The 13,983-nt window shown below is 41.2% G+C and overlaps 1 protein-coding gene across 7 annotated transcripts in view; it reads left to right on the plus strand.

Annotated features, from left to right (window-relative positions):
- MYO9A (myosin IXA) overlaps positions 1 to 13,983 on the plus strand; it is a 160,740-nt gene that overhangs the window by 51,436 nt on the left and 95,321 nt on the right. For 6 of the 7 annotated variants that reach the window (XM_061595942.1, XM_061595937.1, XM_061595938.1 and 3 more), the window contains exons 3-6: positions 4,210 to 4,304; positions 10,556 to 10,618; positions 12,014 to 12,113; positions 13,820 to 13,876. In XM_061595942.1, the coding sequence (XP_061451926.1) occupies positions 4,210 to 4,304; positions 10,556 to 10,618; positions 12,014 to 12,113; positions 13,820 to 13,876 (315 nt within the window). The remainder of the gene's footprint in view (positions 1 to 4,209; positions 4,305 to 10,555; positions 10,619 to 12,013; positions 12,114 to 13,819; positions 13,877 to 13,983) is intronic. The other variant, XM_061595939.1, reaches the window with a different exon arrangement.

Below are 13,983 nucleotides of genomic sequence, written 5' to 3' on the forward strand. Positions count from 1 at the left end.
TGATGTCTCCCAGCTGCTTCATATAGATATTGAATAGCATCGGGGAGAGGATGGAGCCCTGCGGCACTCCACAAGTGAGAGGCCAAGGCTCAGAGACATCGTCTCCCAGCGCCACTCTCTGGCACCTCCTAGAGAAGAAGGAGTGGAACCAATGCCCAAGCTCTCTAGGCGATCTAACAGGATACCGTGATCAACAGTATCAAAACCCGCTGAGAGATCTAACAGAACAAGAATATTTGCCTCTATCCAGCACCCTTCTCATGTCATCCACCAGTGCCACCAATGCTGTTTCAGTCCCATGTCTGGGTCTGAAACCTGATTGAAATGTGTCAAGGTAGTTCACTTCCTCTAAATACGCTTGAAGCTGATTCGCTACCACCTGCTCAACCAATTTCCCCAGAAATTGTAAGTTTGAAACTGGGCAAAAGTTGTTTAAGTTCAGAGGGTCTAAGGAGGGTTTTTTTAGAGTCGGAATAACTACAGCCTCCTTAAGGGCCGATGGTAGATGACCTTTGTCAAGGGACGCATTAACCACCGCCTTGATCCCCTCTCCCAGTTTATCCTTAGAGTTCACAATAAGCCATGCTGGGCAAGGGTCGAGTAAACAGGAGGTAGGTTTAAGCGAGGAAAGAACCTTAATTGCTTCCTCAGAGCAGGGGAGTTGGAAATGATCCCATGACCTTAAGGGCTTGATGGCAACCTCTGGCTCAGCTACTAAGGCTGTGGCAGGCGGGATGGTGCTCTTAATATGGTCGATTTTGTCTGCAAAGTATTTTGCAAAATCACTACAAGAGGCCTTAGTAAGTTCTGTAAGCTCTGGGGTAACAGGCCCTGCCAAACTACGGACCACCTGAAACAATCTCCTTGGGCAGCATTCCGCGGCCGCAATAGAGGCCGCAAAAAACTCCTTCTTTGCTAACCTCAGTGCCACCCAATAAGTTACTGCTGCCACTCTAATCCGTGCTCGGTCCACCTCTGCACATGATTTCTGCCAACGGCACTCCAGCCGTCTCACTTCCTGCCGTAAGCCACGCAGCCGCGGAGTGTACCAAGGTGCCATCCAGGCTCTATCTAATGGAAGAGGGCGTTTTGGAGCCAACCGGTCTAAAGCCTTGGTAATCCCAGTGTTCCATCTGGACACCAAGGTCTCAGCTGAATGACCATATGAAGATATAAAGGAATCCCCCAGCTCACGTATGAAACCCTCTGGATTCATTAACCATCTTGGGCGAATCATCCTCGTGGACCCTCTACCTCTAAGGGAGAGAGGTGGCACTCGAATGTCTATTCTAATAAGGTGATGATCCAACCAGGATAATGGGGTAGTAGCCAAGCCCTCTATTTCCATGACCTTGCCCTCCTCTCACGGCACAAACACCAGGTCGAGGGCATGGCCAGCTGCGTGGGTTGGACCTGTTTGGATGGATTGAAGTTCTCAGGCAGCCATGGTGTCCATGAAATCTCGGGCCACTCCTGAGAGGGGGGCCTCAGAGTGCACGTTAAAATCCCCCAAGACTACCAAGTTTGGGGATTGTGCGCGAGCCTCTAAGACCACCTCCAGCACCTCAGCTAAAGAATCCGACATGCAACGTGGTGGGTGATATACCAGCAGGAACCAGAGGCCGCCTTTTAGGCCCAATCACCAGTACAGGCAGTCGGAGGGGAGGCCTCCTATAAAGGATTGTTATACTTGTCACCTTTATAGCTGATGTCCTTGGTGCCTTCAATCTGTGGAGTTGGCAGCATTAGCCACTGGTACACTGAATGGAGCAAGACGTGCTGTTTGAAAAATAAAGACAACATTAAATCTATTCTATTAAGCCACATACAGTAAATAGGCTTTTAAAGCTTTCTTTGTTTCTAAACTGTAATAAAATTCCATTTGCATTTATAAGCTTAAACATGATTGGTATGTTACCCATGTGGAATAGTTATATTTAAAGATGACTTGAAGTCTGTAGCTAAAAGTTGGTCTGCTGGAATGCCAATTGGCAGTGGAAGCATCCTTATCTTATAACTATTGGAGGAACAGAGGGCATCTTGCTAAAGGGAAACTAAGGTATTAAACCAGTCTGTGGCATAGGTAATGTTTGATTTCCAGTGCTATTAAGGATGGCCATTAGGATATTTAAAGAGGCATGACTCAATATTGAAAGATCTTCATGACATTCAGTAGTTTATATGGATGAATTTTGACCCTTGATCGATATCTGAAAAATTGACTCAAATGGTTTGCATGCACAAGGGACTGATAAAAGACACGTCTTATTCCATATGGTTTCACTTTATTATGTAAGTGACTGGACTGGTAGAAACTCTGAGAACTCCAGCACAGTATGCAAACTTGTAGAACTGTTAGTAGAACCATGATCCCTGCCTTGGAATAAAAGCAGAAAAACATGGCAGAGACGGCATGTGAGAACTACATAGTTCTGTGGAAAAATCAGATACGTTTATGGTTAATACTTTTCTTTTCTTTTTATGCAATTACTCTCACTTTTATTTGACATGATCCTTATGTTATTAGGAAAATCAAACTTTTTTTAAAAAAAAAAAATTGGCCTGCAGTGGTATTTACACTTATCTTAGGATTTGGTCCTGCTCCAACACAGGGGAATAGCCAGTCTTATTTTGTTTAAGTCAAAATCATATGAATGCTCTCAATCTGCACAAAGGAAGAATTCTCCTGGGCTTCTTAGTTACACTTTTTAGTTATTTGAGTTCTTGCTGTACTTTCATTGAAGACCACAGCCAGTAGAAAGAAGGTGTCCTTGTTCCAAGAATAATTTTGGACAAGTCCTCATTATAATTGGTGATGAATGAACTCTGCTTATTTTGTAATTAGGCTTGATATACAGAGCTATTTTTAAAAGAAATATATACATTTAATAAATAATAAATAAAATATACCCAACCCCATGCTGTTGTTCTTCCCCTAAACTTTCCTGGCTGTGGAGTAGCACGAGCATGAAGGTCTCACCGGAGCCTTCAGTGTGAGGCCTCCCTCCCTCCATATGTGGTGTGTAGTATTTATTTATATTTATAAATGAATATTCTGCCATCTCATTTAAAATATTAAGGCAGTATACAACAACATATACAAATACGATAAAACATAAAATACTGTAAAAAATACAAAATAAATGACTGGCTAATCTTAAGAAAATTTGAACTGAATAGTCCTGTTGGCATAAAAAGGTCTTCAGGAGATGCCTGAAAGTGAATAGCGAGGGTGCCTGCTTGAATCTCTGCTGGAAGAGTATTCCATAGGAAGGGACTGGCAACACTTAATGACTGACCTCTAGTTGAGGCCAGTTGGGCCTCTGTAACACAGGGAACAACTAACAGTACCCTCCAGATGTATCCCAGACACAAGGATGCAGTATTTTTCCCAGGAGTTCTGGTGCCTGGAATGCTAAAGGACCACTTTCCCCCATGCAGGCCCTATAGATTACTAAGATAATTGGAGGAGGCCTAAGTGTTTTCTGGTGGCAATATGGAAGTGGGCCTTCTCTGTGGTGGTGCCTGCCCTCTGGAATGCCACCCCCTCTGTTATTTGAGAGGCACTGACTGTTGGGTGCATCCTATGTTCTGGCTTTAGCTGACTATTAGTGTTGTACCTTTTGCCCTATTATCTCTGATACTGGTTTCAGTTTTAAATTGTTTTGATATGTATTTTACTTTTGTATACTGCTTTTATTTCATTTAATGTAAGCTGTACACATATATTAAATAAATAAATAAACTTCAAACAATCTACAGCTTGCATAGTAAACACTTGGTTTGGTATATAAATCCATTTACGAGTCTTGTCAGTTCTCAGGCATGGATTTATTCTGTGTGCACCAGAAATGGCATTCCTATGCAGTATTGGACCTAAGGGTGAATTACATAGAATTGTAGACTCAAATAATTATCCAAAAGCCTACTGTTTTACATACTGATTTTGTTTCTGGCAGATGTACTTATGAACTCAGTTTAGTTTATTAAAATAAATATTTTGATTTATTTATGAAAATATTTATCAAAATAAATATCTTTCTGCCTAAGATTGCAAGTTTTTAAAATTATCATGATCTGAAGTAATTCTATTATTTTTTAACTTACCTTTCCTCTCCTGTAATTATATACTGACATGTGAGACTAGGACACGTCTATTGCTGAACCACTTCTCAGTTTTGTAACAATTTTACATTCTTATTTTGGCAGGCATTTGGGAATGCAAAGACAGCACACAATAACAACTCAAGTCGCTTTGGCAAGTTTATCCAAGTGAATTATCAGGAGACTGGCACTGTGCGTGGGTAAGTGGCAATGAGCAGTGATTAAAGGACTTTTAAGCACGGCTGGGTTGCAGCTGTTGGCATTTTTACATGCATGATGGGAATGTCAAACATCCTATGTAAATCTAGGCCCAGTTACTTGTCTGGGAAAGATGTGGGCATGCCATGTAGCACTAATAATTGACTCGACATAAGTGTCTTCTGTTAAGGAAGCTTTAACTTTCCACATTCTTTTCACTATAACACCGTTACTGTTTAATCCCAAGCAAGTTACAAAAGCAAAACCTCTGAAACTTGCATTCTCTTTACTTATTGATATAAGAAATTGCTGGACAAAGTCCATTGTCCACTTAGGAATTGGCAGGAATCTTTCCCTAAGCATTGTTGGGATTTGGCTCAAGCTTACAGGACATATAACAGTCACAACCCCTTAAGTCTGAAGCAAATATTTTGCTAAGTCAGCTAGAATTTAATGAAAGGAGCACCAATTTAAGAAATGTGCATTTAAACCAGAAACTTAATTACTCTGGATTGTTTCCACTCTTGTTTTTATAAACAGCTTGCATTCAGTCTTTTAATATAATTATAAGCCCATTTTAAACTACAGCTGTTGTATTCTAATGTTCCATGTCCAGCACAAAATTTTGCAGTTGCACGACCTCTTGTTAGAACCCCATCAATCTGTAAAGTCTGAGAATTGTTGACGCTAGAAGTGTTTGTTTATTTATTTTTATTATTGATTTATATCCCACCCTTCCTCCTAGCAGGAGCCCAGGGCGGCAAACAAAAGCACTAAAAACACTTTAAAACGTCATAAGAACAGACTTTAAAATACATTAAAACATCTTTAAAAACTCTTTTTAAAAAGCTTTCAAGACATCTTTTTTAAAAAAGGTTAAAAACATATTGTATAAAAAAAGGTTTAAAAACATATTAAAAAGCAATTCCAACACAGACTGGGATAACTTAAAAGGCTTGAAGAGAGGAAGGTCTTCAATAGGCGCCGAAAAGATAACAGAGATGGTGCCTGTCTAATATTTAAGGGGAGGGAATTCCACAGGCCACCACACTAAAGGTCCGTTTCCTATGTTGTGCAGAACGGACCTCCTGATAAGATGGTATCTGCAGGAGGCCATCACCTGCAGAGCGCAGTGATCGACTGGGTATATAAGGGGTAAGACGGTCTTTCAGGTATCCTGGTCCCAAGCTGTATAGGGCTTTGTACACCAAAACTAGAACCTTGAACTTTACCTGGTAGCAAATGGACAGCCCGTGCAGTTCTTTCAGCAGCGAGGTGACATGTTGGTGATACTCTGCCCCAGTGAGCAGTCTTGCCGCCACATTTTGCACCAGCTGCAACTTCCGGACCAACGTCAAGGGCAGCCCCACATAGGGCGCATGACAGTAATCCAGCCTAGAGGTTACCAGTGTGTGGACAACAGTGGTCAGGCTATCCCGGTCCAGAAATGGCTGCAGCTGTCTTACTAGCCAAAGCTGTTAAAAGGCACTCCTAGCCACTGAGGTCACCTGGCCTCTAGCAACAAAGATGGATCCAGGAGCACCCCAAGACTATGGACCTGCTCTTTTCGAGAGAGTACGACCCCATCCAAAGCAGCTAACTGACCAATTATCTGAACTTGGGAACTACCAACCCACAGCGCCTCTGTCTTGCTAGGATTCAGACTTGGTTTATTGGTCCACCACCGAGTCCAGGCAGCGGTCCAGGGCTTTCACGGCCTCTTCCGATTCAGATGTTACAGAGAAACAGAGCTGGGTATCATCAGCATATTGCTGGTACCTTGCCCCAAATCTCCTGATGACCACTCCCAAGGGCTTCATATAGATGTTAAATAGCATGGGGGACAAGATGGTACGCTGCAGCACCCCACAGCACAACTGCCAGGGGGCCGCAAGACAATCGCCCAGTGCTATACTGAAAACAACCTTGGAGATAGGATCGGAACCACTGTAAAACAGTGCCTCCGATACCCATCTCACCAAGTCGGCCCAGAAGGATACCATGGTCAATGGTATCAAAAGCCTCAGAGATCAAGTAAGAGTAACAGGGTTGCACTCCCCCTGTCCCTCTCCCGATAAAGGTCATCCATCAGGGCGACCAAGGCCAATTCAGTCCCATAACCAGGCCTGAAGCCAGACTGGAATGGGTCAAGATAATCTGTTTCATCCTCAAGTACTTGCAATTGCTGTGCCACAACCCTCTCAATCACCTTCCCTAAGGAGGGGGTATTTGCAACCGGTCGGTAATTGTCACAGACCAGTGGGTCCAGGGTGGGCTTTTTCAGGAGTGGTTGGATCACCGCCTCTTTCAGGGTGGCTGGAACCACTCCCTCCTGCAATGATGCATTGATCACACCCCCTCGGCAAGCTTTAATAAGCCAAGAAGGGCAAGAGTTGAGAGGACATGTTGCTGGCCACATCATCGCAAGCACCTTATCTACGTCATCAGGCCGCATCAACTGAAACCATTCCCAAGAAGTTGCTGCAGATGTTGCACTGGACACCTCATTGGGGACTATAATAGATGTGGAGGGGGCATCAAGACTGCTACGGAGGCGAGCAGCTTTACCCTCAAAGTGCCTTACAAAGAATTCACAGTGAGCCTCCAAAGGGTCTAAAACTCCATTTCCTGGAGTTGATGTCAACAGACTCCTGACAATATGGAAAAGCTCCACTGGATGGCTACTTGAGGATGCAGTGGTGGCAGAGAAGTGGGCCTTCTTCGCCGCTCTCACCGCCACACAGTAGGCACGGTTATGATGTTTTACTAGTGCCCGATCAGCCTCACAGCACATCTTTCACCACTTGCGCTGTAGCCATAGTCCAGCCTGTTTCATTGCCCTTAACTCACTGGTGTACTAAGGTGCAAACCAGGCGCCACAATGCTGGAGACGGCGTTCAGGGGCAACCATCTCAAGAGCCCAAGGCGCCTCACTGTTCCACAGCATGACAAGGGCTTCAACAGGGTTACCTGCTCTATCTGCTGGGAACTCTCCCAGGGCATTCAGGAATTCAGTGGATTCCATTAGTCTCCGGGGGCGGACCATGTTAATCTGTCCACCACCTCTGCAGGGAAGGATCGTAGCCATAAATCTAAACTTGTTCTGGAACAACCCAACTCATCCTGTTTGGGACTGCAGATTTTCAGTTTTTAAATGACTTTGTTCAATTTGATGGATGTGCTACAGCTGAACTAATTGGAACTTTTAGTTCTGTTTAATTAAGCTCTGCTGCCTTGAGCAAGACTGTAAAAGGTAGCGCAGAGTTTCCTGTTGTCTCAGTTCTTCCCTGTTTCAGTTTTTTAAAATATTTTCCTTGCCACTAACTGTCCAGGAAGCAGTCATGCTATCAGTTTTTATAATGCATGCTAGTCCATGACATATTCCTTATGTGGCTGAGTAGGAAGGAATTTAAAAGGAGGCAGGATGTAAATATCCTGTTTTTCTTTGATGGATACACCCTATGTTTGGGGAGTCATGTGTGCCACTATTTGTTCTGCTGTCACATCTAGGGCTATCAAATGTGAATAGTTAAGGCTCCCAGTCATAGTAGCTGAGAAAGCGTTAAGATGTAAAGATGACTCCATAAATGCTTATCTGCAGTACCACGAATAGTTGTAGTACCATAATTCTGACTTCCAAGGTAGATGCATCAGAACATTTTCTTTGGTACAGAATGTATTTAATGAGTTTTACTACAGTGTTACAGTTAACAGATAAAGAAAAGCTTTTCACTGGGTTTTGAAGGATGCTTTGTGTATTCAAGAAACTCGTGCTTTTGCAGATCTTTCCCAAACGAAACTGCAAAGCACATGTTTCATTCCCTTTTGTTTGTTAGTTACACTGAACAACTATGAGCATTCCTTTGTATATTTCCCACTGGGTAATACAACTATTGTTCATGACCAAATTGTCATGAGGCAAAGCCAAGAGAAAAAAAATCACTGAACATCCATTAAGCAGCAACACACATGAGAAGTATCAACATAGTGATTATCATGAGTGCCAAAAATCAAGTAATTATTTTAAGTTAGGATCCAGTTTAGTTTTGGCAGTGCCCTTCTTATTCTCATCTTCCAGCAGTTACTACTGATGTTTCACAAGAAGAATGGGATTAGGCCTTTCTTTCTATGGTCTTCTGAATATATGGAAATACCAACTCCATAAAAATCTGGGATTACAAATAGAAGCATAATTTATATAATTAAGATATCTCCAGTGTTGTTGTAGTAGCATTAATGTGTAGATACAAATGTAACTGCAGCCTGTAAAAGCTCATGAAGGTTTGTTTTGTGCACAGGATTATCTTAACATACCATCTGTCTAGTCAGAAGGTTGAATTTTGTTTTAATGGACTGAGCAGAACAGAAATGGAAATGTGCAGAAATGCACATGAGCAGTATATTGTCAGACTGACACTTTCTGGAAAAGTTTCTTTTCCGTTATGTGCTTGTGACAAAGGAGATGAAATGAATCTTTTGCAGTGTCCTACAGCAGTCCAGGTTATAGGCCAGTTCCTTTATTTCTTCTGGAAAATATATTTAAAAAGAGCAAGTATATCACTAACCCTTAGTTCCACAACTGATTTTCAGAGCACCCGTTCCTGTAACTTGTTTACTCGCGTTTCTTCAATGTGACACAAATGATTTTTGTTCCTTTAAGCTCAGTCTGGTATTTTGGTGCAAATCAGAGTGCTGTATTCATATAATTATTCCATAGTCAGTATTGTGAAGTATTATCTACTGCCATCTATGTAACTGACTAGGTTGCAAATCACACAGTATATACTATTTCCTAGTAGACTGTTTTTCTGAGTTTGGAGTGTTATGAAGATAAAATGACACCATCCATTTCAATTTCATTTCAGGGAGGTAAATCCTAAGGTTTGCAGAAGTACAAAAAATATTTAGAAAAAAACTAAGGAAAGGGCAAAAACTGCCCAATGAGCACTGAGCATACTCAATGAGCATGGAATGCTGACTGACTTGCAGGAAGGACATGGGAGGGAGGGAAATGGAATATCCTTGAAAACAGTATATAGCTCGCTGGAAACTTAAACAGGTCCATACTGCAGCATTTTGTTGCAGGTTCCACTTACATGCCTTAAATGCAAAAAAATCAATAACGTATGAGCATGACTGAAAGGAATTTGTACTTGGGACCCTCTGATAATTTGAAGTACTATTGAAAAGGATATTGCACCAACCAAAATATGAGAGTGTCTTCAGCAAATGGCAAAATGGCTATCTCCACTCTATGGGTCTGTTCAACAGAGTTCAGGGAGATTCTGCATTATAGATGCAGAACCTTCTCATTGTACTCAGTATTTTCTCCCCATACTGGGGAAGGGGAGGCAGGAAAGGGAGCATGAAGGAATACCTCAACCAAAATTAAATCTTGGGAATCAAGTAACAAAATTGTTTTTAAAAAGTGTCAAAATTGCTGAAACAGCTGAAACTGATATCATGCCCAAAATCATACAAAAGTTAAACCATCTTGCAACTTCCACATCTTATCCTGGTCATCTGTCTGTCATATTCATATTCATTCTCATTCTGTGTGTGTGTGTGTGTGTGTGTGTGCTTGCACACACAAAGGGCCAACTTTGTAAAAGACCAAGGGATTGGAATACCACTTTCACTGAAAAGTTAAGATTTTGGGCTGCCTTAATTTAGAAAAAAAAGATGTATAAGAGAGGGACATAAGAAGACTAGAAGTGTTTGAACAGTGTGGAAAAAGTGGAGAAACCTTTCCCCCTCATACAGAATAATTCTACACAACACATAAATTAACAGGGAATTCATTACCAGAGGTTATTCCTGCCATTTGCTTAATTACCTTACTTTAATCTAGTGCTTCTTGGTGTTTTTGCTGAAGGAGGAATGGGGAACTGAAGGTTAACACCTCCTGGAAGATTCTTGGATGTTTAGCTAGGAAGGCTTTGTTGTAATGAGAAGAGATAAACTTAGAATCCATTTCTGGTAGCCTTAGTGTTTGGGAGATATCTAGTTAATGTACCTATTGGCATAAATCTCTCTGATTTCCTTTTCTATCATATTGTAATATAAAGGTGGTTTTGTCTGAAAATGAAATAAATGTATGTGACAGGATAATCTGGTCCTCAGTATCAATCCCCGTGCATGTACAGAGCTTCCTGTCATCCTAAGTAGTGATCAAGACTGTTGACTTTTTTTTTTAAAAAAAGGTTAAAAATAAATTGTCTTCATGCTTAACTAATATTCTTTCTTCCTCTAGAGCTTATGTTGAAAAATATCTACTGGAAAAATCCAGGCTAGTCTATCAGGAACATAATGAGAGGTGAGTAGTGAATATCAAGTAGTTGGGGGAAATTAAGAAAGGTAAACCAAAATAATTAAAATGTTAAAGTATAATTATACTGAGTTATAAGTTGTGTATGCATGCATTTTGTGTCTTGAAAGAGATGAGGTTAGATAGTCATATGTCATGCCGCCCTGGGCTCCTGCTGGGAGGAAAGGCAGGATATAAATCAAATAATAAATAAATAAATAAATAATACGGACAGCAATTCATAACTTGGGTCTGATAGCTGGTTCATACAACGCTATTTCTGTCTCAGAATTTTGGCTTAGCTCATCATGGTGGAGGAGCAAAAAGGATGGAGCAGCGCAAAACAGCTGTGAGCCTTCACATGTGTGTAGTCTGGTAAACCATAGCGGCTTACTGTGTTGTGAAAACTAGGCCACAAACAAGCCAGGGTTTACAGCTGCTCATATGATTTAGTTTTTCATCAACTTAGCTTTCCTCTTTCTGTGGGAAAATTCCCCTAGAGGCAGAACAGTGGCCTTAATTCAGATGCCACAGCAAACCCACTTCAGACCATTACTTTCTTTCCAGTTTCCTGGCTAACTTTTTACCGGTTTGACATCATGCTAACCCAGTTTGGAGTGATATTTCAACTTCAAGCTGGGTCTTGGTTAAGTCTGTGAGCATCGACTCTGTACACAATGCTAAGTCATGGTTTATTTTGACTGGGGTTTTGATAAACCACAAGTTATTTCATAGATGAGTAAAACATGCCATGGCTTGCATCTCCAAAACTTGGTTTGTTTTCTAGCTGCTCTTTCCTTGTGCCTCTGTAGCTTGGTGAGCGAGCATCTGGGGTAGGGTGGCCAAACAAACCATGATTAAGTAAGCCTGTTAACATCAAATCATAGTTAAGCCAGCAACAAACTATGGCTTCACATAATGGTTTGCAAGAGTACAAACCATGGTGTCTGCTGGGCTGAGTTTGGACATATAAACAAATCACACTTAGGCAAAACAAACTATCCCTGAGCATTCTTTTTTTTAAAATGCGCTTGTTTCCAGCTTTGCTTAGTGTGTTGTCTGAACCTGAGTTTGTGGTTTAGCTCTCCCCAGACAAACTACAAGCGGTAACCAAGGTTTGTCCTATGATTTACAGCTCATGATTTATCTGGAGAGAGCTAAACCCTGAGCCTGGGTTCAGACAACACATGAAACCAAACCATGATCTAGCTCAGCTCAGCTGCAAACAACTGGGGAGGAGCAAATGTGCTGGGAGTCAGGACAGTTATTTCTTTGTACTAAGCCATCATTTGGCTTAACATTATATGTGAATCAGGTGCCTGTGTCTTTAATTTGTCATAACATACTAGTACTGTTCATACTTCCATTTTTGTGTTGACTTTTAACATCATTTTTATTTATCAGGAACTACCATGTATTTTACTACCTTCTGGCAGGAGCAAGTGAAGAAGAGAAAACAGCTTTTCATCTTAAGCAACCTGCGGAATATCATTATCTTAATCAGGTGGGAAAATACCAAGCAACTTTTTAGAGAATGTATATGGTTGACCCTGGAGCAATGAAACATTCCATCCACATGGTGCTGTTTTAAAACTAATTTTATTGTCATCTGCTCATGGATTTCATAACATAATACATTTGTAGGTGTTGGTAATGCAACTGAGTTAAGAAAGGCAGTGTTTCCAAAATGGTTCTTTTCCTTGCCTTAAGTGGGCTATAGGAAAGAAAATGTATTTTTGGGTTGCTATTTTCCTAAAGAACATGAATCATTTTCCAATCAAATAAACAGCTAATATTAGAAAACCATATTGTGATGTTCCTGCTCAAGAACAGACAAATCCATTGAAAAACTTTGCATGGTTTTGTTATTCCCCTTTCTGATAGCATGATACGTTTTACATTAACAAGTAAAGCTAACTATTAATTCCAGTTATGTTCAAATAATTGAAACCTATTGTGGAAATATCTTATACTAATACTCCATAACGTTTATGTAGTTTGTTCCCTTCAGAGCATAAGGATAGCTGATGCAATAGAATTCAGGTGGGAAGAATTGTTGTGGTGATAGTGGTGCACTCTCTGCCGGTCCTCCATTAGAAATACCCATTTCAGATTATGAGGCTGAATCCTAAAATAGCTTTCATATAATGGGAAAATATGCGCTCCTTTTGGGAGGAAGGATGGGATATTATTATTATTATTACTGTTACATCATGAACTTCAGCCAGTTCTTCAAGTCTAATGTCATGTGGGATCATTCTTTAAAGGATTCTGTTTCTTTAAAAAGAATGATCTATTACTCTGACTGGGGAGGGGGAATATATTTATTGTGTGTGTGTGTGTGTGTAAAGATTAGACAAATTCATGGAGGACAGGGCTATCAATGGCTACTAGCCATGATGGCTGTGCTGTGCCACCCTAGTCAGAGGCAGCATGCTTCTGAAAACCAGTTGCCGGAAGCCTCAGGAGGGGAGAGTGTTCTTGCACTCGGGTCCTGCTTGCGGGCTTCCCCCAGGCACCTGGTTGGCCACTGTGAGAACAGGATGCTGGACTAGATGGGCCACTGGCCTGATCCAGCAGGCTCTTCTTATGTTCTTATGTTCTTATGTTATGTGCATATCAGGGGTTTCTATATGTTTGTCAAAACCTATTAATATTTCAGATGGTTCTTGATAAAGAAATCAGTCAGGGCTATCCTGGTAGTTTTGTGTGGGAGAAAAATGATCCATCTCACAGGCTTCTTGTTGTAGGTAATAAATGGCAGAGCTCTCTTAAGTGCTGTAAAAATGCCAAAGCATCTTAAATTGTACTGTTTTCTCCCTTTAAATTGGCACTTTGTGGCATTATGCCCATCTGCAGTTTGCAGTAGGACTCATTTTATATCCAAATTTAGTGAGCATAACTGCACTGTGTGGCAGCCCTGAGAGGTGGGTTTTTCAATCTAACTGTGTGGCAGCCCTGAGAGGTGGGTTTTTCAATTTAATTGTAAGGGAGGTAGACTTCTCTTGTAGTATGTTGTATGCATGCCCATATCAAATTTCATAAGGTAAAGAGAAATAGAGAAGGCAGATCCTAGCCATCATTTTCTAAAATAGGAATGCTTGCAGCATAGTGATTTTAAAGAAATGCATGACTTCCTGTCTGTAAAAGTGGGAAGAGACGGTTGTGTGGGATTTAGAATACTACTTACCCAATCTGCATTGCTTTCAGATGACAAAGAAAACCCCAAAACAGAGCTGGGATGACTGTTACTATGACTCTGAGCCGGTCAGTACATCCATCCATTCTGGGTTGTTGGTGACAGGCATTTCACTCGCTGTAGCTTTGCTCCAAGTTGCAGGGCAAATACAAAACCAATCCCATTTGATTAAGAG

This window comes from Rhineura floridana, chromosome 14 (assembly GCF_030035675.1).
Source record: "Rhineura floridana isolate rRhiFlo1 chromosome 14, rRhiFlo1.hap2, whole genome shotgun sequence".
NCBI lineage: Eukaryota > Metazoa > Chordata > Lepidosauria > Squamata > Rhineuridae > Rhineura > Rhineura floridana.